The sequence below is a fragment of the Pygocentrus nattereri genome, chromosome 18 (genome assembly GCF_015220715.1).
Source record: "Pygocentrus nattereri isolate fPygNat1 chromosome 18, fPygNat1.pri, whole genome shotgun sequence".
Taxonomy (NCBI): Eukaryota; Metazoa; Chordata; class Actinopteri; order Characiformes; family Serrasalmidae; genus Pygocentrus; species Pygocentrus nattereri.
Window position 1 is genome coordinate 28917400 of NC_051228.1, and position 25380 is coordinate 28942779.

Genomic DNA, 25380 nt, shown 5'->3' on the forward strand with positions numbered 1-25380 from the left:
ACGTCTCTTATAATTCAGAAGTACGTAATTATACATCATGCAAAGCAGTCAGTTTCTTAAGGCTTATTTAATCGTGGGTGGGTGTAGATCAGGGTGCCTCTTTTTCAGGAGACTGAAGCAGCACCACTAAAGTGACTTGAGGTTAAGTGTCTTGTGAAGGATACAGTCAAGAGATATGCATATTGTGTATAAACTTAGACACACCTATTCTTGGTCTTATAGGGCCAGATGTGATCCATGTTTCGACCTGCAATTACCCCAGCATTTCTCTGGTTCACCTGACGTTCTCATTATGAGAAGTGATCAAAAAGTGTTACATTTAAATTCATTTTAGATTTTGCAAAATAGCACCCTTTGTCTTGATGCAAATCCCTTTGTACATTCTCTACAATTTTTCATTTTTTGTCAAGAAAATAAATGAATAAACAGGCACCAGCTTTTATCTGTCTATGAAACAAGTTTCAAGCTAAAAACAATTTATGATGACAAAAACATGCATTAGATTTTGCTTGTCCTAACTTCTGAATAGGAGACCCACCTTTGGCTCTTGAAATAGCCTTTAAATGGATGGACTTTCAAAAGAACCAATTTTGCAAATAATTTGTGATGCACACTTTTCAAGTGTAAAGGACCTCCACATAATACAGGTTCTGTAACAATTTAAAAAGGTACTACGATTGTATGTGCAAGCCAAAAACCATTTAGTAACAGTTATTTTTAAAAGTGTACACAAAAACAGATCATTCACACAGATCCAAAGGTATTCAAATCTAGGCCTCTAATCCATCAGGGATTTTCTAAATCAGTGGAAATTAACACAGCACATGCCATTACAGACTGGTCACTTTAATCATCATACCTGACCCATCAGCAAAGGGAATGGGGGGAAATTTTGCCCAGACCCAAACCTTCAGGCCTCTATTTGAACGAACTGGGGCATGGTCAGCAAGTAAGCACTTCGTGACAAATGTGCAACATCTGGGCTGAACACTAAAACCTGGCTGGCATTCCTTTCAGGCATGTTTGCTCCAGTTTGAGGGTAAAGGCAGAAATGTCAGCAGTAGCAGGTGATCTATTGGAGTGTTTCAGTCAGTACAAAAGGGGACAGTGCTGAAATATTTTTGAGGCTCTAACACTGTGAAAGATTCATATGCTCAAAACATCAATGATTGAAATGCTTTGAACTCCCTAACAAAAAAAAACCTACTTGTGCAGCTAAGCATGAACATTTACATGAGCCTGATTCGCTCCAAAAAGCTCAAATAAAGTGCTTTGCAGAAATGTATTAAACCAAAGCACCAAACATGCCACAAGGTGGTGACTAAAGCACTTTTTTCTAAACTTTAAGCATGGAACTGAAAACTAAATCACGTCACCTTTGTGTTTTGTTGTCTTGTGTAAGCTTTCCTTTTTTTAACTTTGGACATGTTAATCTAAATTTGTTCCTTCCACACGCTCAATGATTATCCATTTTTTCTCTCTCTCTTCTCTCTCTTCTCTCACAACTCAAGGGCAAGAGTGTATCTGAGCTAGTGCAACAGCTCTGTCTTGTATTGTTTCTATTTCTCAGCAGAGCTCAGCTCTTTTTAAATCTTTTATTAAGCCTGGCTAATGGCCATCAGGTGAGCTCCCTCTAACAAGCCAAAAATGAAGCAGGTGAACCCGCTTTTGCAAGCCCAGGAGATTGGAGGTAAAGGTTTGTATACACAACCTTCAAAACCCAAACTGATTATGAAAAGGCTGAATATCTCACATCATTTGTGATTTTTGTAGATTTATATCTGCTGAGCAACACAGCTCTAGCTATATTTTATACACAGAGAGGTTAGCACAGAAAAATACTATTTCTTTTTTGAAACTTTTGCACCAGGTTGCACCAATTCCTGAATACAAACACACACATGTTCTAAGCTGCTTCTCCCTCAGGGTTGCAGGGTGATGCTGAAACCTATCCCAGCGGTCATGGGGCGGAAGGCAGGATACACCCTGGACAGGTTGCCAGTCCATCATAGGGCAGACAGACATACACAATCACATACACAGGCAATGCAGCATGGCCATTTGGCCTAACTGCATGTCTTTGGACTGTGGGAGGAAACCGGGAGAACATTTAGTTGCCATGTACTTGTACTGAGTAATAAAGTTGAATCTATCTATCTATCTATCTATCTATCTATCTATCTATCTATCTATCTATCTATCTATCTATCTATCTATCTATCTATCTATCTATCTATCTATCTATCTATCTATCTATCTATCTATCTATCTATCTATCTATCTATCTATCTAACTAACTAACTAACTAACTAACATGCAAACATCACACAGAGAGGACCCTGCTCACCCAGCCAGGGGCTGGAATCAAACCCAGGTCCTCCTTGCTGAGAGGCGACAGTGCTACCCACCGCGCCACCCTTAATACAAACAGTGAAGAAAAATAAAATACATATACATCCTTTGAAAAAACATAAATGTCTGATATTAAGTTTGCTCTTACAATTTTTTTTAACAGATGGTAAATTGGAGGCTCTCAGAAAAGCCAGAGGACTGTAATGACGATACCTTTTGTTTTCAGTTTACTTTTTATATTTTTTTATTTTGTGTTAATGGACATTGTACTTCATTATCTGTTGCACTTTGTATATTTGAGCAGTTTATTGGTTTTTAACTGAATCACGTTGTCTTTATCTTTCCTTTTGATGTTCCGTTTTGCTTTTATTGAGGTACACTGAATTGCTTTTGTCCTGCCATGTTTTACAATTACAAAACACTGTTGTGAGCACTTACTTTTTCAACTTATTGACAACACCAAACTCTCACCATACGTACTCCCTCATTATTAGAAGGACAATTATAGGAAGATTACATTCAGATTAGAGGTCTGTTACCAAGTTGGGGGCTAATGGGGCCTTACAAATAAGGGACCCAACAATGGCCTGGATTCTGCTCCTCAGCCAGTCGACCAGGGTCCTTTCGGAGTTTGCATGCTCTCCACCTGTCTGTATGGGTTTCCTCACACAGTCCAAAGACATACAGCCAGATCAACTTGACATACTAAATTACTCCAAGGTGTGTGGGTGTGTATGTGAATGTATATGTCTGTGAGTCTGCCCTGCGATGGACTGTTGACCCATCCATGGTGTTTCCTGCCAATGACCGCTGGAAATTTGGGCTGGGTTTGGGGCAATTTTTCATGTACAGTGAGTTGGTCTTGACTCGGATTTGTTGCATCATCCAAACAAATACAAGCACTCCCTGCGAACACTAATGCTGCATAGAGGCTGCTCTCACCTGGACGGCTGTAGGTGGTCAAGTTGCTGTCGCTTGTGCCATTGCCCCCATTGCAGCAGTTGATGCTGCAGTCTTTGTGATTGGCACAGGTGTTTGGCCATGAGTCTGCTAACCATGGCTGATTGGCTGTCTCTCCCATGTTCAATAGGCCAGGCCTGCAACGCAAACAGCATACATATATTAACTATGTCTCCTTTTACAGGAATGTGTGCATATCGCTGTTCTCGGAGCAAAACCCTGTATCTCCAAAATGATAACTTTACAGGAGAAGGAAAAACACACTTTTAATGTAAGTCAATGGAACCAGACTTTTAACTAAGTAATTTTGGGCCACTTTTTCAGTCTATTTATCATGAAAGTTACACACAGTGTAAATAGACACAAGGTTTTGTTCCAACAGAAGTGATTTATGCATATTCTACTAAACATTCATACTATAACAGGCCCACAATACACAATAACTACTCAAACAACAGAATCTTGTACCACTTAGCAATCACATAGACATCACTATTTCTGATGACTGAAATATTGTCAGTCACATCAAAACATCATATTATTTTATTAAGATGCATTACAAGTTCAGAACGTTTTCCTACAGTTACCATTGTTTGGTTTTGAAAGCAATGATATATTGCATATTACATATTGCAAAGTATGTGATGACGCCCTGTTTATCCACCATGTCTCATACGCACATCATTACTGTGGTAAACTAACATTGACTGTACAGTGCGCTACACGATACGCAGAAAAGATTTAGAGGAGACAATTCATAATGTAGCTCCTCAAAATCAATAAATCATTCCACTCTGTATGACTTCTTTGAATTGACTTCATAAGCTCAGCTCCAGGGGCAATGACAAGGGGGCAAAGCATCGAACAACACATTCCAAAACTTATGTTTCTGACACTCCACTGAGCAGCATGAATCTTTAACTGGCAGCAGAGCCGTGAATCCCAAACAGCGGCATCTCTGCATGCAAGGAAAGAAGAAATAACTTCTCTCTAGACTGATGAGCATCTGCAAGAGGTGAGCTTAGCTTACATTCTGTGTTCAGTAAACCTGCACATTTTCAGTCTCACTAGGTACATGTGTGGAGGTTTTCAGCTTTTCAGCTTGGCATGGCTTTGCAGAGCTAATACTGTTCGTTTTAACGCGTAATGAGATCGTGTTTGTTCCATTGTACAGTCATCCGGAGATTTAATTACAGGTATGCAGGCAGGCATGCAAATTCACACACCCATCCGGGAAGGTATTATGACAGTGAAAATGCCGCAGATCACAAATCTATGACGTGGTTTCTGGGTACGCTCTTTTCTATTAAATATCATTCCTGTAACAGCTATTATTGAGAGCATATCATGATAGTAAGGGTGGGGGAGTAGAAAAAAAGAGCTTTAATTGTTTTCTTGGCCCAACATCTCCCCCTAGTGGATAATATGGGAGGAGTTGAAAGCCCTTGTTTCACCCAAACTCACCTAAGACACATAAAATAGTGCTGGTGATATATTGCCCATATGTGGCACACAACATTACTGATTTTTAGCTTTAGTGGTATTGAGAGGTAACTTAGTAAAATCCAATTAATTAAATTTATTGGGTGCTTCAGATTGTTTTGGAATAACATTAAATGCACATCTATGAAAACGAATGTCTTGATTTTCTGAGTAAACATATCCTCTACGGAGAACACATTTAAATATTGCATTTTTTTTTATTCTATTTGTTTGCTGAATTGAATGTATGGGGAAATAATGTATATTAATGTATTGTGGCATAACTTTTGCACAAATCACATTTTGTGTTTACTTTTCCCCTAATATATTAAATGCAGCAAATAAAAAATAAACAGTTGTGCTTTAAAATGAGCACAAGTGTATTCATTGTGGAGGATGTGCATTTATTTTCACTATGTTTATTTCACTTAAAAACAAAACTTTACCTCAGTGCTGGAATTGCAGTACATTGATTTAGTGAGGTGCAGTAACACTCTGCAAGCATTAGATCATATTTTTTTTAAGGTTCTGCATAATTGTATCATTAAAATGTAAACAAAGTCACTCCGAGTGGTTTGATTACAAGAGCTCAATTCTGGAGAGACTTTCCAAGTTAAAATCACAGTGGTGATGATAGGAACCAGACATCTAGTTTAATGCTTATCAATGCTACCTTACACTTATGGCATGAAATGGTTACAAAGCCTGAGACATTACTTTATAACAGCTTTGACATAAGCTCAGGCAAAGTAATCCCCAAAAATACCTGTGTAGATTCATTGGTCATTTGGAATAGTAAATAAACCAGCTATACTTGTGTTACAGACACTGCAACACCTGGTTCATATCACTACCACTGTAAAAAAAAAAATCAGAGGCAGCAAGTTTCTCTACAGTGAATCATTTCACATCAAACCACTCTGAATGACTATGAATATTGGTGGAATTCCCCTTTAATATCATCGACACACCATGTTGGTGTGATTTTCATGATTCTTTTGTGATATTCGGTCTAAATTTTTATCTTCCAGCATATATTATATACGCTGTCATGTATAAACACAGATGCACAGCAGGACTGCATAATATGGATAAAGTACCAATTATACTTGAGATTATATTGCATACTGTAACTACAATATGGTCTCTATATGGCATTTGTAACCTCTAATGTTAAAGGGCTTCTACCATTGTAAAATTTGAAATAAAATGGCATGATATTGTATGTAAACAGTGTTAAAGTTTCAAAATGTACCATTCACTCCTCAGTCCATAGGATCTATATATGGAAACTAAACTGCAAAATTTCCAGTTCAGTGTTTTTGTGATGTCACAAATACCAAAACATTTTCATATATCTTCCTACTCAGCCTACAGCTGTTTAACCACAGCCCTAACGCTGGGAGATATAAGTACTTTTTCAGTCCTGATTTTTGAACGAGGCACAATATAGGGCAGCCATTCAGAACAAAGATAATCTACATATATATCAGTCTTAAAGGCACGGTAACTTAAACAGCCTGTTTAATCATAAGGTAAAATGAATTTTGACTGTTTTAGTTGTCCACGACCCTGACGGAGAAGCGGCTTAGAAAATGGATGGATGGATGGATGGATGGATGGATGGATGGATGGATGGATGGATGGATGGATGGATGGATGGATGGATGTTTTAGTTGCACATAAACTCACAAAAATGTCATAAGTGGATATCAGGCCAAAGTTAAAGAAAAATATTATGATTGTTTGAGTTTACAGGCTAAGCAGCATTATTATGACCAATATTATTACCACTGTTGGATGATCTAAATTAATTTAATTCTGGAGGCACCAGAGAAACTCACTTGATGCTATTCATGATGTTCACAGCACGCAATGAAAAAATCTGTGATTTACTAAAGGGCTTATTTGCATATTGTGGCCTTTTGCGATATCAGTATTGCAATATATAATATATTGGCCAGCCTTAATGTAATCCCAAGCAGCCTTAAAAGTAACCTTACTTACCTTCCAGCACTGCATACAGCATCTCCTCCTCTCTGATAGGCCACTATAGCAGGAGATAGAACATAGGCATGAATCACACTGTCACAGAAGACAGGCACAATCCAAAAGCCACTGGCACAAGGACAAAAGACATGCCATCTCAAGACACAATCCCTTTTACTAATCCAAAGAGAATGCACATCCCCTACATGACTCATGTCATCCACCTACACTTAGAAACAGCAGTGATGAACACCTGTAAGATAGTGCAAACAACATCTGGGAAAGGAAAGAGAGCCATATCTGATAGACCAGTCCCTGGGGCTGCTGTACGAGAATTGTGATGAGAATTAAAGTTCAAACACATCCTAATCAGTGTGTGATTAGTCACTGGGACCACATGCTAGGAGCCCATCCCTTCTGTGGCGACAGGACTAGGGGGCAGCGTGGGTCTGCGGTTAGGGGATTGCTGTGGGGCATGCAGGGATATGTTAAAACAGTTCAGTGCACAGCAATCAGCCTTCTAAACACACAGTCACACGCACACAAAATCAAGATTCCATCACTACTGCACATCATCTTTAACCACCACAAACATCTCTGGCATGCCAAGAACTAGACAGGGCACGGAGAGCATCTCAGCAGAGTCTGAAAGCATTTGAAAGCATCTAAGTGTATTGAGATGTTATGCCAAATTGCAGCATATATTTCCTCACGATTATAATATTTTGTAAACATAAGAAGCAAAATGTGAAGGTGATGAAAAGTGTGCATACCTGTTGTGGTGAAAGTGAAGGATGGTACTGTGGAAAGACAGAGAGAGATATTTCATTTACACGGGAAACTGTAAGGTAAGAATTAAATGACACAAACAGCAACTGTGGTAACCAATTACAAATAATGCATGAAGAAGGGAAAACATTGCCCACAGTGATGCTTTACTTCGAATACGATTCTTCAGGAAGCATTAGGAGATCTCATTTCAGTATAGTTTGATTCATTGCAATCATTTTGGTGTGATTTAGAATTTAAAAATATATAATATATTGAATAAACATTTTACTGAAGTACACTCAATGAAAGGTTCTTATGTGTTTTTTTGCTTGAACGTATGGTTCTTGGAAAGAACTCTAATTGATACAGAACCTTTATATCAAGTGAAGGTTTTTAAACTTTATAAAGGTTCTTCATACTCAAACTCATCTATTAAAAAAGAAATCTTTAAAGAAAGATTTATAAGCCCCTTACTTTTCCCCACAATTGCTACAAATATAATTTAAAATATAATAAAAAATTTATTATATAAAAAGAATTTCTAAGATTCTTTTTGGAAGTCTTCTCCTCTGGTATGACTCCAAAAGCTCTTTCTGGGCCTGACTTTTTAGGAGTGTATACACAATGGCTTCCAATGTGGCTAAATTGATTTCATTACAGAACCAGAGCCATCTCTTTTATAAAATTCATCGTAATCATTTGCATCATCAGTACATCTGAATTGCCACCTTCAGATCCTTAGATCTTTTTAAATCACCACCATTTTAAACAACTAAACCACATGAACATGTATGTACTATGATCCTCCTCTTATGTATTAGTGATTGTTTTCCATTTTAAAGCTCCAAATCTGAACAACTGTGGTGCTGGATGGCTGTGACTGTGGTTCCAAACAGTCTGAGAATTAAGTTAGTGTTGCAGCAGCATCACTCTGACTCTAACCATACCCTTAATCCTCCATTCCAATTGCCTGACACAAGAGCACATCAACAACACACACACACACACACACACACACACACACACACACACACACACACACACACACACACACACACACACACACACACACACACACACTCTCTCTCTCTCTAAATGTCAGCTACTGAATGTCAGTGGCATCTCTGACGTGCTACTCCTCTGATCATTAGGCTTCTTGAGCTCTGGTGGAAAGATTACCCTAACACTTTTTTTCTACCATGTTATCAATTTAGCTCCCTGCCTTGATTCCAAGATGAAAGCAGATGACACCGGTCATGCCAGCCAGTACCGGGGGAAGGAGAATGTGATGGAAGCCAATGAAAGAAATGAAATTATCATGGTGACAACACGGCACAGTGTGATCTGTATTAGCCCCTGCCTCAGAGCGACTTCTAAAAGGTTCTGATTGCACCATCTGAGCCAATCACCTGTGTGCACTCCATGTCACTTATTTTCATCATATGAGCTGCTCCTGCATCCACATGAGAGTGTGCATATCCTCTATCAAACTGCAGTCTTAAAATAACACGTTGCTCTGAATTTTGAGTTGCTTTTACAGAAAAAGCCCTTTTGATTCATAGGTAATAAACTGAATGATGTAAGAGTCATGGGTTGGTCATATAGTCATTTTGGTACACAAGCTTGGGAATAAATTTTCAGCCCTATACAAACTGCAGTATACTCAGTATATTACAATATATAGAGTGTTACAACCTTCTGCAGCATATAGCAATTTCCTATAACCCTAGTTCTGAAGTGCAAATATATTTAGATAATATCTAAACAGATCTGATTGTATTTTCAGAATTTGATATCTTAATCATTTGCATATTGTTCTGTAGGGCTCTTGAGAAGAAATCCTTAAATAAACCCAATATTATTTTAACATGAGAAGGTCCTGTCACTCTCAGGAGATCAGCAAGAAATAATTCAGTGAGCAACACGGTTGACAAGAATTTTCTATGATTTTGTATACAAGCAAATCTGGGTAGACTAGGTATTTACTCTAATGTGGTTACTCTAATGGGGTATTTACTCTAATGTGGTTCTCAACTCCTGTCCTAGGGACCCCTCACCCTGCACAGGTTCAAGCACTCCCTAGTCTAATGAATATCATTAACCCCTTAAAATCCCTTATTTTAAACTGGTTGAACTATTCTTGGTGAGTCCTGGTCATTTAAGTGGCTAAGGGCTTTATAAGCAGTTGATAAGCTAAATCAGGTGTGTTGGGAGCAGAGAGTCGTGGATTCTGTGGAGGGTAGATGATCCTCAGGACTGAAGACCAATACTCTGAAAAAAAATCACATCTACATGTGCATATCAAAATGTGTTGATTTCATGGAAAGACCTGTGTTCACTGCCCAAATTATAACACCCCTAATAACACACAACACCTCCATTCACTCCCCAAAAACATACATACCCTTACGAATGCCAGCGTAGCTGCTGCTGAGGCCGCTCCTCTTCTTACGGTGGCGATAGAGCCACACACTGAAAACCATGAGCACCACCCAGCAGGTGGCGCCGATCCCAGCAATGAACGCAGGCTGTTTCACCACATCAGAGATGTGAGAAAAGGTGTCCCGGTCATCCATACTCTCTAAAACCTGGCCAGACGAGTCTGTAAAATGATAACAACTGCGGAAATCAGCGCTAATGCCAATGCTAGGCCAAATGTCTAATACACCAACAAAAATAGAGCCATAAAGTTCACCTAGGGACACATTAATGTTCTTTGGATGAAAATGAAGAACACACTATTTCTAAAACTCAAGTAGCCTTCTCAAATCTGATACTTAGTAAGGTGAAAAAAATATAACAGTGCATTGTGTGTGTGTGTGTGTGTGTGTGTGTGTGTGTGTGTGTGTATTGTGTGTGTGTGTGTGTGTGTGGTTGGGAAAGCATCAACAGAACTGCTAAGGCAAAGCTATAATTATTTGTGACTGCTTTAAACCCCAGGAATGGCTACAAGTGCCAGGCAGTTTTTACACACTATATAAGCAGAAACCTGCTAACAACAGTAGATCAAACTTGCTAAAGCCGATGTACATGTTTTCCATGTTTTCTGTTTGCAAACTCTGAAATGAATAATTCTGGAGTTTGTATAGTTCAGTGTTTGCATATGTGAACTGTTGCTTTAATAATTAGCATCCGACTTCACTTTAAAGCTTGCCTTAAAGCTGCTTGGTTAATTGTTGTGTTTATATGTTTACGTATGTGTGTCTTCATGCGTGTGTGTGTGTGTGTGTGTGTGTGTGTGAGTGTATGCCAGTGGCAGATCGTGACTATTAGAGCTAGGGCTTGAAATTGGACCATACATTTCAAAACTGAAGATAAAATCTTATTCATTTCTGTTAGTGCTCCTGTGGGATTCTACTAATATGTTAGTGCTAAGTTAACAGCAATGAACATGAACTTTTTTGGCCATTCTAGATTAAACACAAAGATTGTTAAAGACATTATATTTTATTTGATGCCAGAAACAGACATATTTGCATGTTTCCTTGTATGCTGTAGTTTTACAGTCACTTTTTCAGTAAAGAGTCCTGGCACAGAGCTGCCAATGCGGTCTTCCTTTTCGAATAACTGACTGTGGTTACAGTGTGGCTCACATTCTTTGTTAGTGACATATCTAAGACTTCCAGAAGGCCTGGAGTGATGTCCCACGTGTTGTAAATCAAAAAGTGTTTGATTTTACTGTCACTTCCTAATTATGTTAGTGGTTAATCTGACATGTTGGGCATTTAGATTAGCTCCTGAAGTCCTAACCAATGGGAGAGCTTGCTTGGCTTTATCTTCATAAATATCAGTGAAAAAAAAATCCTGACTAGGACAGTTTCCGTTTGGCATTTCAAAAATTCAAAAAAAATCTTTTGTTTCCAACCAAAACTAAACAGTGAAAAAAGAGTACTACTACAATACTTGCAGAGCTTGAATACAAGCAGGATAATGCTATTGAATAAAAATGAATTAAAAACTAAAGACATATTTTTTCTAATTCTTAGAAATCATTTCATCTTCTCTGAGGCTCAGAAGAATCCCCTCTGGTGTGTGTGATGGGAATTGCTCTAACCTAGCTGAAAAAAGGTGACATCACTCTTGACCCCAGGGCCAGCCCCGTTGCTAGCAGCGACTTCCACACTATAGCGAATGCCAGGGGACAGACTGGGGATGACAATGGAGAAGGTGGAGCCATCCACAGTCCGGTTGATGTGGTAACGGCTCTCATTGCCAAGGCACCAAATCTACAGGGGGACAGAGGAGGGGAGATGAAAAATTTCATAAACAAACCTTTAAAAACAAACCTCTAATCAGAAACAAAATTTAATACCTCTAGGCAATTATTTTGTCATAATAGAACTAACATTAAGCCCTTATATGAACACCTCAAGTCACAATTTCTCAATTTTTTTCTATTTTGTGATGAAATGTCAAAAAAAGCTAAATATACTGTTTGAAGTTTTACAATGTTTGTGTTAAATATATGCCTACATTCCAGGATCAATGGCAAAATCGCTCACTCAGCTTTAAGGCCAGTAATGAAGTAGCCACCAGGGGGCAGTATACTGCTTCTGCTGCATCTGTTCCTATACTTCACCTACTACATGCCACCCCTTGCTCCCCTAATATACTGTACTACAGCACAGATGTCCCCTATTACCTTGTACTCTTGCACCACTCCATTCTGTTCCTCCACTGGAGGCGGTTGCCAGGCGACCAGGATGGCTGTCCCATTGGTGTCACTCTTAGTCACAGTAACCCCACGTGGGGCCCCACTAGGAGCTGCAATGACAGGGAAAATATATTGAGTTAAAGCTAATGTGAACTAGTTTATTTTTTTCAAAGCAATCTATTTGCCTCTGGTTTCCAAGCTATTGCATCAGCTGGACTCATCGTACCACTGGGGCAAGTTATGCCTTCAGAAACAAGCCTGTCCTTACAGTGAATCATTTAATGTCTTGGCTGCACAGGCATGGCCCAGAACACATAGGCTATCTTCTGGGCACAGTATTTCCTGTTTTCTCTAAGGAACACAATTCTACTTTGAGTCTAAGTCTCCTCATTACTGGAATTCTCAAATGAGTTTTGGCAAATGTGGGAATTAAGTCAAAATTCTAGCCTTGAAAATTACACCCAGCATCTACTAGATTTTAGTACTCATTTACTGTAAAGTGTTCTAGCCCCTTGGGTTATATAAAGCCACAAACGGTGAGCTGCACTGCAAATATGTATCTTTATGAGATCAGGAAATGGCTGGGGGAGCTCAATTTGCTGCTTATTCTACTGGAGAGAAAAGAATTAATTACAAAGTTGCAGTGTATATGCAGTGTGGTTCTGACACAGTGTATGATGAGTGTAATTAGAATGAGTCAATTCTGCTTCAGGCTGTGCTGCTTAATCACTTTGTGCTTACATATAATTCAGACTGCGTGGAAGCCAGTGGCCCAAGGCTGGGCCTTGCTGGAAGAACTCAAAAAGCAATTAGCTACGCAATTTGTATCTTTCGCTGCTACAATGTGGTACAGTATGTTGAGATCCTTGCCGTGAAAATTTCAAAACAGAAAGCGTTCACTGGAAACATGCACACTCAAATTTACTGCAGAAAAAAATGCCTCATCTGGCCTCTGTGCAAGCTTAAGTCTGCTAGCATCATTAGCGATGTCATCACAAAATGCAGTCTCTGAGTTTTTAGATTAATAAAAGGCGCATCTTTGTGCCTATAACACATGAGCTGGAATACTGATGAGCAGTGTAATCTAGCCAGTTAGTGGTGTGTGAATAATAAACGCGAAGCTTGATGAGGCAGAGGCGCAACATTGATTGTGAGAAAATTGGCCAAGGAGTCTTCTGTCTTTTTTTAAAGGTGGCTGAGAAAATGATGTACAAACTGTTCTCCAGGTTGGACTTACCCTCTTCAAATGTCCTGACCACCTTCACCTCGCTGTCCACACCCTGAAACTCATCAAAGAATGGACGCACTTTGAACTCGTAGGTGACGCCCTTCTTGAGCTGAGGCACCACCACCCCATCCTCACCGGGGGTCCGTACCTCAAACACACCCCACTGACCTCTGGGCTCACCTGACTCAGAAGAGGGACGGTACATGACCTTATAGCCCTGAATGTACTGAGACTGTTGCTCCACCTACAGGACAGGATGAGAACAACACAATGCCGCATTTTTACAACACACAACAATTGTATTCCACACATTCTGTTTTATTGTTCCCTGAATTATTAACATTTTTGTAGGTTTAAAAGAAACAGTCAGAATGAATTATTCCAAAATCTCTTCATCTCTTAGAACCATACAGGCTGTTTTTCTTACTGTGCCTTTAAGACTAAGTTATCTCTGTTCTAACTGGCTGCCTTGTAAGTAAAGTACTTAAGTGACATAAAACATTTTGATGTGTGGATTCTTTCCAAAGCTACTCTGATTGCTTCCCGACAGCCATGAACAGAAAACGTTTGTACTTCTTCCTCTCTAACAACTGTGCTACAGACTCTCTGCAGTAACATCACTTCTTATCCCATGTAATGTGAATGCGTGGGCTAAACAGCTGTTGGCAGTCATACATAAATCTATTTATGGTTGTGACACCACAACCATGATGACTTTAAAACAGGCTGTTAGCTTAGCTTTCATGTATGTACTTTACATAGTTTATCATACCCTTCTATTTCAGAACAAAATTGAGGTTGTAATTTTAAGTAAGAAACTAACATTTGTTATTCAACTTATCAATCGCTTGTTTGCAACTGCTGGTGCAAAGCCAGCTCTCACAGACCTGCACTGGAATTCTGTACAGGAGGGCATAATTAAGAAGCATGTGTGCGAGCAAATGATAATCTCAGCCTCAATAAATAACAGTCTTGGGCTGCTGACGGCTGACTGCCCGGTAACCGTGGAAACAGGACGGTCCCGAAGCGGTCTATGCGTCTGTGTTCTCCTGCAGCTCCCACTCATGGCTAAACCACAGCATGAGGTCAGCAGCAGCAGCCAATTCCTCACATCCTGAGACTGGTTAGAATATGGCTACAGGGCATACTGCAAACATTCTAACAAAGAGAAGATCTCAAAGCATATTCAGAACCAGGGGAAGTTTTACAGGGCAACAGGGAAAGACTACACTATACTGGCATGAAATGCTTAGCTCCACTTAGAAACTTGCTGGATGTACAAATCTAGTCTGTCACCAGCTGTTTCACTTCAACAAAGCTATAAAGAGCACTAAAGTAGACGATCCTGCTTTGTGCAACTCGAAACCGTTTGAAGAATCCCATGCTTTCCTCGCTAGAGCTTTAGCACAAAACCACTTCCGTACATTATCTACACAACATGCTAGTCACTAATGAGAAAGGAAAGCTTCCTTTCTTTCAAATGTGCTAAAAAAATTCCCAGCCAGATTCCAGAGATGCTGGCCATCCAGATGCCTGCCCCCACCAACTCTGTCCCAGCCAAACTATTTACATTCTGCGTCTGTGTTTGGAACGCTCACTCTGACGTGTGTTTATGTCAGCTCATTCATCAAAGTGAACGCACGTCCGTGGGCCTTGGAAGGGGCTGGGAGGCAGAAGAGCGGAGCACGCTTGAGAATGTTTAAACAATCTCTCCCAGCCGCTGTGATAAAAACTCGTTTTGTCAGCACAGGTGGTCCTGGTTAGTCCACAAGTAGGTCTCCTTTAAGTGGGCTGACCACGCAGCATGGGACAATCCACAGTAATGCATAGATCCACTCAGCATACACAGCTTACACGCTGCTGAACATGCTGTACACAGCCGATATGGTCTATAATAACAAAGAGCAGCATTTTGCTGACAGGCTAAGTGGCTCTTTTTAAGTGCAAAGTTGATCAGGTTGACTGAGTGTACAGCTAGAGGAGAAACAGAGCCAGGTAGGGTGTTACAGAGAAGCTAAACTAGCATTTCACTGCAACAATTCTGATTATGACCACATGTAGTTCACTCGTACGAGACAGATGTAGTGTAAGCATAAACATATAACTATTCATTCATCAGTATAAAGACTAGGAATGGACATAGTTTGAATAAATGGATACCTGAACTTTCCTTAAAGCTGCAAATTTACTTTGTTAAAATTGAAACAAGCAGTATTACTGAGCCAGGAGAAACAAACACATGCTAAAATGTGGTGTACTTGCTCTGTCTGAAATAATAATCAAATAAATACAAGTCTTGGGTGTCAGGTGTGATTTCATTGGAGTTTTTCGGGCCATGTCATACATTTTCATGTATTAACGCCACATGATGTTTAGGTCTCAACTGCAATTTTCATTATACTGATGAAGATTTTTAATGACAATAATAGATCATTCACTTACATCCTTGGAAAACATGGCCATCACCAAGTTTCTCCTGGAATACTCTTTCAATGTGCTCAAAATTGTTAGATTCATCTGCTTGAGACCAATGTCTGAAGCACAGCTGACTTTACAAACTTGTGTGCATTTACACACTTCCACCAGAGATGTCTCCAAATCCCCAACCCTTACATAGTGTAGCTTTATATGGGTATTTTAAAAAGGCTGGTGAAATATAGTGTGTATTGCACTTTTTCACTTTGTATGTGATATAATACTGCAGACAATGTTGGGAGCAGCTGATACTGTATCTCACAGTGCCTAAGTCTAAGTACACATGGAAAAGTTTCAAATGAAAGTATGACATATTTGTACTGCAAACATATCGAGTGTGAGTGTGTACCATTCTTACTGGAGTGCTACAACACTGTTTCTAAACTGTTGTTCAAAAACGAAAAGACATTCAAACAACAAAAATGTTTAAAATACATAAATTAGTAACACACTAACAAAGATAAAACACAATTGAGTTCACCTGTAATATTTAAGTGCACCATAAAGCAACACTTGGTGAAGCATGAATTTTAATTTGGTGTTTGTAGCAGTGTGGGTAGTGTCTCTTACCGTCCACTGCACCCTGACTGAGGAAGATGAGAGGATGGTGGGATTGTGCAGGTGAACCACCACATCCCCCAGTTCCTTTTGTATCTGACGGTGGTCCACACCCTGCATAGTGGGAGGGGTGTCTGAAGAATAAACATAATTGATAAAAAAATCACAATGACATAAAGTACTAACAATGATGACAACTAATAATAAACAACAAACGTGGAACGTCAATGCATAGCAAGATCAAGAAATCAACAACAACAACAAAAAAAAAAAAGCAGGAAGCCTAATTGCAGAGAGCTGTCTCAGCTTTTACCAAATTAATGAAGGAATTAATCTGATTAGAATAATTAGAATAATCATAATTATGCAGGTCAGAATTAGCATGATGATGCAGGTCACCTTGTGTCCGGATGGCATCTGTGATAGGGCTGGGGTCACTCAGGCCATAGGCGTTGGCTGCCCTCACCAGAAAGAGATACACTGCACTGGGCTTCAGACCCTTCAGTACAAAGGACTCAGTCTTCACATGGTCAGCAAGGGTCACCCAGCTACTCCCAGACGCATGGCTAAAGTTAGGTTTAGAGGAGCAAGAGAGAGAGAATGAAAGATCATTTGCAATTTTGTAAATAACAAGATAATTAAAGGATGGGAGAAAAGTTAAAAAGTCATCAAGCAAACAGGAAAAGTCATCTACCAGAAATGAAAGGTCACCTAGCAGAGATGACCCTCAGGAAACCACTAGAATATGTGTCATTTTTTTACATCACCTGAAGGCCTCAATGATATAAGAAGTTGGTGTAGCTCCGTTAAGGTTAGCCTTCCAGGAGAGTGTGACAGAGGTGCGTGTAACATCAGTGACCTCAGGCTTGGAGGGGGCGCTGGGGATCAGGTTGGGGTCGGTGGGTCTGCCAGGCTGCACCGCCACTCCAAACTCTGACAAAACACAACCAAACACACATCTCAGAACAAACTCCACACCAGTGACTGTGTGCTCCTTTGCAATATTCTATGTGAAGCACAGTCCAGTAAGGGTTAGGCTTATTATTCAATTGTTAATCTCAAGACTTATTATTCAGAAGACACCAAAGACCTCTGAAGTTGTGTGCTATTCTATAGTCTAGCTACTCTAGGTCTAATCAGTCTTTCTTTATGGGAAAAATGAATGGCATTTTCTAAGATCTGTTCGATCATATATTCTGTGATAATAATGTTTTCCTACATTCACATTTGGAACTACGTTCCTAAATACATTCCTACATAAAATACTCTTCCTAGTATCCAGTGATGGCATAGTGCAAAAAGAGTTGAACAGTACCTTCCACAGCCAGGTAGGCCTTCCACGTTGCCTCGCCGCTGGGGCTGGTGGCCACACACGTATACACTCCTGTATCCCCAAGCTACGAGTCAAAAACAAACAAACCACTCTAAAATCAAGTGCTTCTACACATAATAGTTGTCTGAACATGAGTCTGTTTCAAGAGAGTGAAGAGACAATAGCAATTGTGGATGAGGAGAGGAAGTGTGTTAGTTTAGCCTGTGCCATTAGAGGCAATTTTGCAGATTGCTGTGGAGGAGTGCTAGTGGATTAGTGTATGGCTGGTCAATGGAGTTGCTAAAGGTCCCTGTAACTGTTGCTAAGTGCATTATAAAGTGTAGCATCTGTGTACTGCGTGGAAAGGCATTAGTGTATTGCATGGTGGTTGATAAGCCACTGTGTGGAAGTGTTAAGCCCAGTGCACACTCACCCAACATTCTCCAACAACAACCTACATTCTAATGTTATTGAGAAGAATAGTGTAAATGAGGTAGAACATTCTAGAACAGTGTAAATGATGGAGGACATTCTAGATTGGGATAAATGATGGAGAATATTCTAAAACAGTGGGAGTGGCAGAGAACATTTTCAAACTATGAATGGTAGAAAACACCTAGAATAGCATCAATAGAGGAGAATATCCCAGAAGAGTGGTAGAGCACAATCAAGACCCATGTGAATAAGAGAAAGCTTTCTAGAACCATGTGCATGGGAAATAACATTCTGGAGCAGTGGGAATGTGGAGAGTGTTCTATAACAGTGCAAATGGTGAGAACATTTAAAATCAGTGTAAGTAGAGAAAACATTCTAGAACAATGTGATTGGTGGAGAATTTTCGGTAACAGTATGAAAGGCAGAGAACATTTAAGAAGAGCATGGATGGGGAGAAGATTAGAATAATATCAGTGTGAAGAACACTGTAGAACAGAAAGAATGGTGGGGAATATTCTATAAGAATTTGAATAGCGGAGAACATTCTAGAACAGTAGGATTTGGGAGAACTTTCTAACACAGCGTAAAAGGGTGAAAAGATTCCTGAAGAGCGTGAATGGGGAGAACATTCTAGACCAGTATAAATGGAAATTTAGATTTGTTTGAAAACATTTGGTCAGTGTTGGGTCACTGTGATCTGGACTTTAGGGTTTTATGCTCTCTACCTTGGTGTAACGGATCTGCAGAGCTCCACTGTCCAGCTGAGAAATGCGTGAATCGTGAGTGGACACAAGCATCCCATCCTTCCTCCAGAGCAGTGTTGGCATGGGTGTTCCTGTTGCTATGCAATTCAGCACCACTGTCCCATCCACCGCTACCGTCTGGTTCTCTGGACCCTGCCGAATAACCGGAGGAGGCCGATCCGAAACCACTGTTTGAAAATAGTAAAAGGCAAATGGAGATAAAGAAACATGAGGAAAGCAGGTGGGAGAAAACAGAACCCTGAGATAATGAAGGAGAAGCAGAATGCTGTAAACAACATGAGGAGAAAAATAGAGTGAGGTAAATAAGACTAGGTGGGTGGCAGTGGAAAAAGGCAAAATTAGGTTTCTAAAAAAAAAACCCTCCAGCAACTGGCTAATCATTTGGCAGCAGTACCTGACCTACACCAAAGCACCTCAGAACACCTAATAAAAAATCCCATTTAGACAGCAAGCTTTCACTTTCACATCAGTGGCGAAATGGGAAAAAAAACCACCAAGACTTAAAAGTGGGGGTTGAACGGGAAGGAGGTTACACCTGAAAAATAGCCGGAGGCAGAGAGGGGCGATTATTAACATAGACGAAGAGCAGAGAAAGCATGGGGGAAGGGGGGGAAATAGAGGGGGAAGAGTGCAGGAGTAGCTGGGCTAGATTAAATCAAACATGCTCCATCCTTGTTTCATTTCCATTAAGTGTAATTGAGTGTACACTGAGTGTGGGAGACCCATTTCGTGCCTGCTTGTGTGTCTGTATGGCAGAAGAGGGAGAGCATTAAAATTACCATATCATTACCCGCCGTCCAAAAGCTGCCTATGCTTCTCCAGCCGCCCAGACAGGCTCTGCCTGGTGCCACCCTAGGCAATTATGTTCATTAAACTAATATATGTACGTAGCCCAGCCACTCACACGTCCAGTCTGTTTGCATGGGGGGCAAGCACTGTTTGCTGGTGGTGATGATGCAGGTGCAATTACTTTTTTTTACAGACCTTGAAGTGTAGAGCTGTGATTTTAATTCAGCTTTTTAATAACTGTTGGGATAATTATTGTTATCATTTCTAGTGCCAACTAGGCGAGAGGTCAGTGGGATGTCTTGCCACACCCGAAGAGTGGAGAGTATGTGTGCGCATGTGCCTATTTTCAAGGGGGAGGAATAAATCGGCATGAGGGAATCACAGACAAGGACACTGACAGTCTTTGTGTATCTGGTTACTATAGAAACGCAGTATTTTTGAAGCAGTACATCTGAACCTCAGTCACAAATGATTATTACCTGAGGCAGATACAGGACAGCCAGTGAACCTCTGCACTTGCAATCCAAACACAAAGACAAAGATAAAACCTGTAGCATCCTATGCTTTATAAATGTCCTAGACAAACCAGTGACGAACAGATGATCAGATAATTAACCAGTTCACACTTGGCCTACAAATAGTCCTTAACATCTTTTGTGAGGTTTTAGCAAAAAAAACTATAAAATCTAATTAGAAACTGTAGTGGCAGCTGTAGCATTTTGGTCAGAACCTACATTTGGACAAAGTTAATATCTACAAATAATATGTATTTTTCATGTATGTGAAAGATCACACTGATAGGATATAGCAGGTGTAGTTTTTTTTTGCGTGTGTGAATTGAGCCCCTTGCTGAAAATGGTCAGGGTGGTTGACCAGCATACCAGTATCAAAACACAAAATATGCTAGTTTTGCTGGTGATCAGCATATGCTGGTCAGCAGAACTTCCATTGCTGCTGACCAGCATACCAGCATCCAAAACACCATATGTTCGTGTTGTTGTTTCTGCTTTGCCTTATTTTGATTAGCTACGACAACTCAGTCCAGTTTGGTAGCTTAGCATTTAACCAGAAACTTAATGCTCTGTAGCAAATATAAATTCCAATCTAAATATATTAGGTTGAATGGTATTTGAGCTACTGTTCCGTAAAGTCTGTATAACCTCACAGAGTGTGCTATTAATTTCAAGTTATATTCATTTTGTATGCATGTGAAAGGTCACACTATTAGGATGAATCAGATTTTTAATGGGGTTTTTAAATGCGCTACATATAGCCTGTGTAAATGGTGCACTTTTTCCCCATTTAACAAGCCAAAGCCCAATTATGAAACATGTCTGTAAAGAATAAAACTCACTATAAAGACGTTCAACTGCTATGTACTCTCCAAAACTATCTGGTAAAATATGCCTATATAGTAAAATAATGAATTATCAACATGACACTTCCAAGTTTCTCCACTTTTTTTATCACAGCATTAACTACATGTAGTGCTACATTCTAAATTTACATATTCGGACAAATATTTGGCCAAATTGGATTTTTGCCAACATTCTGTAAAGCTTGCCCTACCTGGCAACACTAGTCATTAGAAAATGCATTTGCGGGCAGAGCACGGATAAATCAGTGACCTTCGCTACATAAGAGCCTTGTTTCTCTGCCAGCTGACAGAAGGGATTCCATAGTAATCCAGTCTACTCTGTACTATCCTATCGCCACCTGTGGACTCCATGATTTCAATCCAGACGGTCTTAATCATGTTCCTTATCAGCAGTGCGGGTACTGCAGGTGTGTGACGGGGACCATGCTGCTGTGTGTGCTTTCTCTCTCACCGTCTGTGACCTCCAGCAGGGCCTTGGTGATGACACTGCCGGCGATATTGAGTGCCTGGCAGCTGTAAAGGCCGCCATCTGAGCGCTGCACATCCATGATGGTCAGATCACCCGTCTGAGAGACAGAGAAACGACTGGAGGGCTGAGGGGGCTGGTAGGAGAACAGCAGGTTCTGTGTAGAGAGGAAAGAAAGAATGGAGGGAAACAGAAAGAGAGAGTAACATAATGAAAGAAATACGTTCATTACAAAAGGCAAATTTAAACACTGCAGTTTTCTCTTATGTATTTATATCATTTAATATTAATCATTTCATACTCAGAGCTGAAACAAGCAGAGAGATTTTGAACTTATAATCAATACCATTTTTGTGTAGAAGTAGATTTTAGTAGAAGCAGAAGATGATTTTAATTTGATCAAGTTATTGTCTTATTTTGGAACATCCTTTACATTTTGCTCTGTTTTTGCTTTTTAAAAACTGAAACAAACAGAAAAAACTGAATACACACTCGAGACCATTAGTAAAGAATGTAAACGTTTGATGCCTTTAAAATTTCAGAACGTTTTTACATTTTTGAGATATTATGATAGTTTTTCTAAATAATTTTGAACAAAACTATATTTTAAATTACAATTTTGGTGAAGATGTACATGCAGGATGTCATAAAGAAAAATAGTACCCAAAGCCTATATAATGAATAAAGACGTATGGGTTCACTGCTCATTTTGAAAAGTAAATAAAATGGCTATATTATGTTGTACACATCATGACTCTTGGTTTCAATAACCACCACTGTAAAATCCAAAAGGATAAATTTCTCTATGATTAACCATTTCATATCAAATCACTTTATATCATCACAATTATCCAGAAAATTAAAAAAAAATTGGTAGAATTAAAACAGAAGTTAAAATAGCCTTGGGGTAAGTCCTAAAGTTAGAGCAGGACTTAGGACATCCTGTCATGTTAGGATGCTTCTGTAATACTCTTTTCATATTTGGAGTTAGGATATGTTGTTCTGTAGCAGCTATAGGCCCTAATAAAACTGTCATGGTGACCAAAAGGTAGGATTTCGGATGTTTCTATAACATGGCCCAAGAATTTTATCAGATTCCTCTGAGTAAGACATCAAGTGGTTCTCAGAGATGGAGAATATAGGCAGGAAAGTCTCACCTGGCTGCCTTCTCGCTGCCAAAAGATGGCAGGCTGGGGGTTCCCCGTGGCTTCACACTGGAAAGTAACTGTTCGCCCCACACCCACCACCTGGTTCCGGGGACGCACTACAAACGCTGGGGGCACTGCACATGACACACATCAACAGAGGGTTACCTCAGTCTCAGGGCAAAGCAGAATGAAATATTAATTAGCATAATGTGCAATTCATAAGTGAGTACAGAGAGATGAAAAAGATATCAATATCATGTCTAATACAGGGATAAAAAGAATAGCAGCAACCTTCACAGTTCCATCTAATCATAGGAGAAAATTGCTTTTACCTTTGAATTCAGATACATTTTTGATTTACCCATTATTGCCATCATAGCTGTTCCAGCTTTAGTGTGAGATATATGGAGGATGGAAGATGGTGATGGGATAATGGTGTTAAGCACTTGGACCACTTCCTGTCACTAGCTGTATGGTGGATGGGTGGAGGATGACAACTTACCAGACGTGACTACAAAAGAAAAGAGAGACAGAGAAAAGCAGCTGATGAGTCACAGTCAACACATTCATCCATCAGTACTTCTTTCAACTGCACTTTATGGCCACATTATAAAGTGATCTCAGTGGAATGAGGACACATAGCAGCAGAACTACTCGTGACTGATGAACACTCAACGCCAACGCTCATATGAGGCATGCACTCGTCTGAATTTTTATCTTTGTGTGTTTCCACTGATTTGTTTTACTGCAGCTAAAATAGTTTTGTTTACCTCCAACTCAACCCTGACCTTAAAAGGTCCAGTGGATAGTCCGTGTGGATAGGTCAACTCATGGCATTTGTGCATATTTACCTACCAAAACCAGTCAAAATGTTCTAAAAAATTTCACACCAGTTAAAATATTTTGTAATGTGTCTCATTCAAAAAGCAGTCCAGGTTAAAACACTCACACATAACTATGATGTGAATGGATGGAGCTAAACCTCTGAAGCTGAATATACAGATATATGTAAATGTGCTGGAACAATACATTCAGAAAGGCTGTTTTTGCTTAGTTTTCCAATATGTGGACTTTATGTAATAGATTTTGAATGGTACATTGGTAACATTTAATTTGGATGGGCCATTGTACATGCTTTGTAGATGCTCAATCTATCTTTGACTAACCTTTAAGTAAATATCTATTAAATGCAACTGAACTTTAAGTTGCATGTGAAAGATTCTAATAAATCTGTCCCTAAATCTAGCACTATCTAACACTAACCCTAACCTCAAAAAATGCAAAACCTACACCTGCTCCTAAATCCAACCCTAATGTTGTTGAGAATCAACAGAAGGTTTGTTAATAATTTAAACATCTGTAGATCATCTATAGGAAACCATCCAAATAAAGTGTGACCAGTACATTTTGAAACATCTACATATTAATAGCATATTATATATGAATATTTACACATTTGTTTTTCTCTTGATAAAGGCCCTGTAACATTTGTACTACTTCAAGTAAAAGCAGATTTTTCTCTTGTGTAGACCATTTAAATGCTCCCAGAATCACAAAACTTTCCTGGCTCCAATAAAAAAGGGATGTATATACAGTACTGTGCAAAAGTTACAGACAGACCATTCTTCATTTTATTAATTTCCAGTTAAAATGGCCACAAAGTCTATGGTAAACATATATTTATGAAAACATATATTTAAATATTAGGCAAAAGCCTCAGCAGTTTAATATAATTATTTTTGGGAGACTTGAAATCTGCAGCAAAGCTTCTTTACACTTCAGAGGTTCAGTCTTTGGGAGTTGGTTGCATTTTCTTCATTTCCAGGATTGAAGACACTCCAACGATGTTGAGGTCTGGACTCTAGGTGGTCAGTCCATTACACTGAGAACACCAGCAGCTTATTTGCTTGATTTTTAAATTTTCTTCTATTTTCTTTTCGCAGTAAGGTTTTCTTGACAGCTGCACATCTTTTCAGACTTATAATGTTGTCTTCTCACAGTGGAGGGATGGACAGATGGACAGATCTGAAGCAAGAATGGAGCTTGACTTTCTCCTCAAAGATGAAAGCTTTAAGTTCTGTTTATCTAAAGGTGACAGTATTGATGGTCTACCAATTCTTTGGTGGTTGTTAGTAGTCACATTTTCTCTGTGTCTTATAATAATTTTGAACTCCGATTTTTATAATTTCGTTTACTTTAATTTGATTTCTCCCTCCTAATGCAAGTGGATTATCCTATATCTATTCTCCTCATAAATGTCTCCTGAAAAATGAAAAACTTTTTGCTAATGGATTTTGACTGAAAGTTAATTAAATGAAGGACGGTCACTGAAATTTGCACAGTTCTGTACATTGAGAATGGAAAGGCATTTATAACAACAGAAGAAATATGAAACAGTCAGTGCTGTAAATACTAGCTCTCCTTTACCATTCACAAATTACTTCAGTCACCAGCTTCCGTCTCTTTTAACCGCATAGCTGTTGAATGACATTCAGTGATCCAGCTACACTATGCTCTGTGGTAACTGCAGCTGACCAGTATGGCTCAATATCTGCCTATGTCATCAGCAACTGTGGAATGTTATTGCAAGTCAAACTATGCGTTAAACCCAGACATCCC

The 25380-nt window shown here is 39.4% G+C and overlaps 1 protein-coding gene across 3 annotated transcripts in view; it reads right to left on the reverse strand.

Moving 5' to 3' along the window:
* Nucleotides 1-25380, reverse strand: part of LOC108427265 (roundabout homolog 1-like) — a 295097-nt gene that overhangs the window by 10934 nt on the left and 258783 nt on the right. For 2 of the 3 annotated variants that reach the window (XM_017697275.2, XM_017697277.2), the window contains 15 exons: nucleotides 23264-23272; nucleotides 22771-22895; nucleotides 21599-21770; nucleotides 18942-19147; nucleotides 17785-17866; nucleotides 17237-17402; nucleotides 16869-17035; nucleotides 16482-16603; nucleotides 13446-13680; nucleotides 12197-12318; nucleotides 11609-11780; nucleotides 9959-10156; nucleotides 7557-7583; nucleotides 6802-6844; nucleotides 3295-3449 (listed from right to left, as the gene is read on the reverse strand). In XM_017697275.2, the coding sequence (XP_017552764.1) occupies nucleotides 3295-3449; nucleotides 6802-6844; nucleotides 7557-7583; nucleotides 9959-10156; nucleotides 11609-11780; nucleotides 12197-12318; nucleotides 13446-13680; nucleotides 16482-16603; nucleotides 16869-17035; nucleotides 17237-17402; nucleotides 17785-17866; nucleotides 18942-19147; nucleotides 21599-21770; nucleotides 22771-22895; nucleotides 23264-23272 (2001 nt within the window). The remainder of the gene's footprint in view (nucleotides 1-3294; nucleotides 3450-6801; nucleotides 6845-7556; nucleotides 7584-9958; nucleotides 10157-11608; nucleotides 11781-12196; nucleotides 12319-13445; nucleotides 13681-16481; nucleotides 16604-16868; nucleotides 17036-17236; nucleotides 17403-17784; nucleotides 17867-18941; nucleotides 19148-21598; nucleotides 21771-22770; nucleotides 22896-23263; nucleotides 23273-25380) is intronic. The other variant, XM_017697276.2, reaches the window with a different exon arrangement.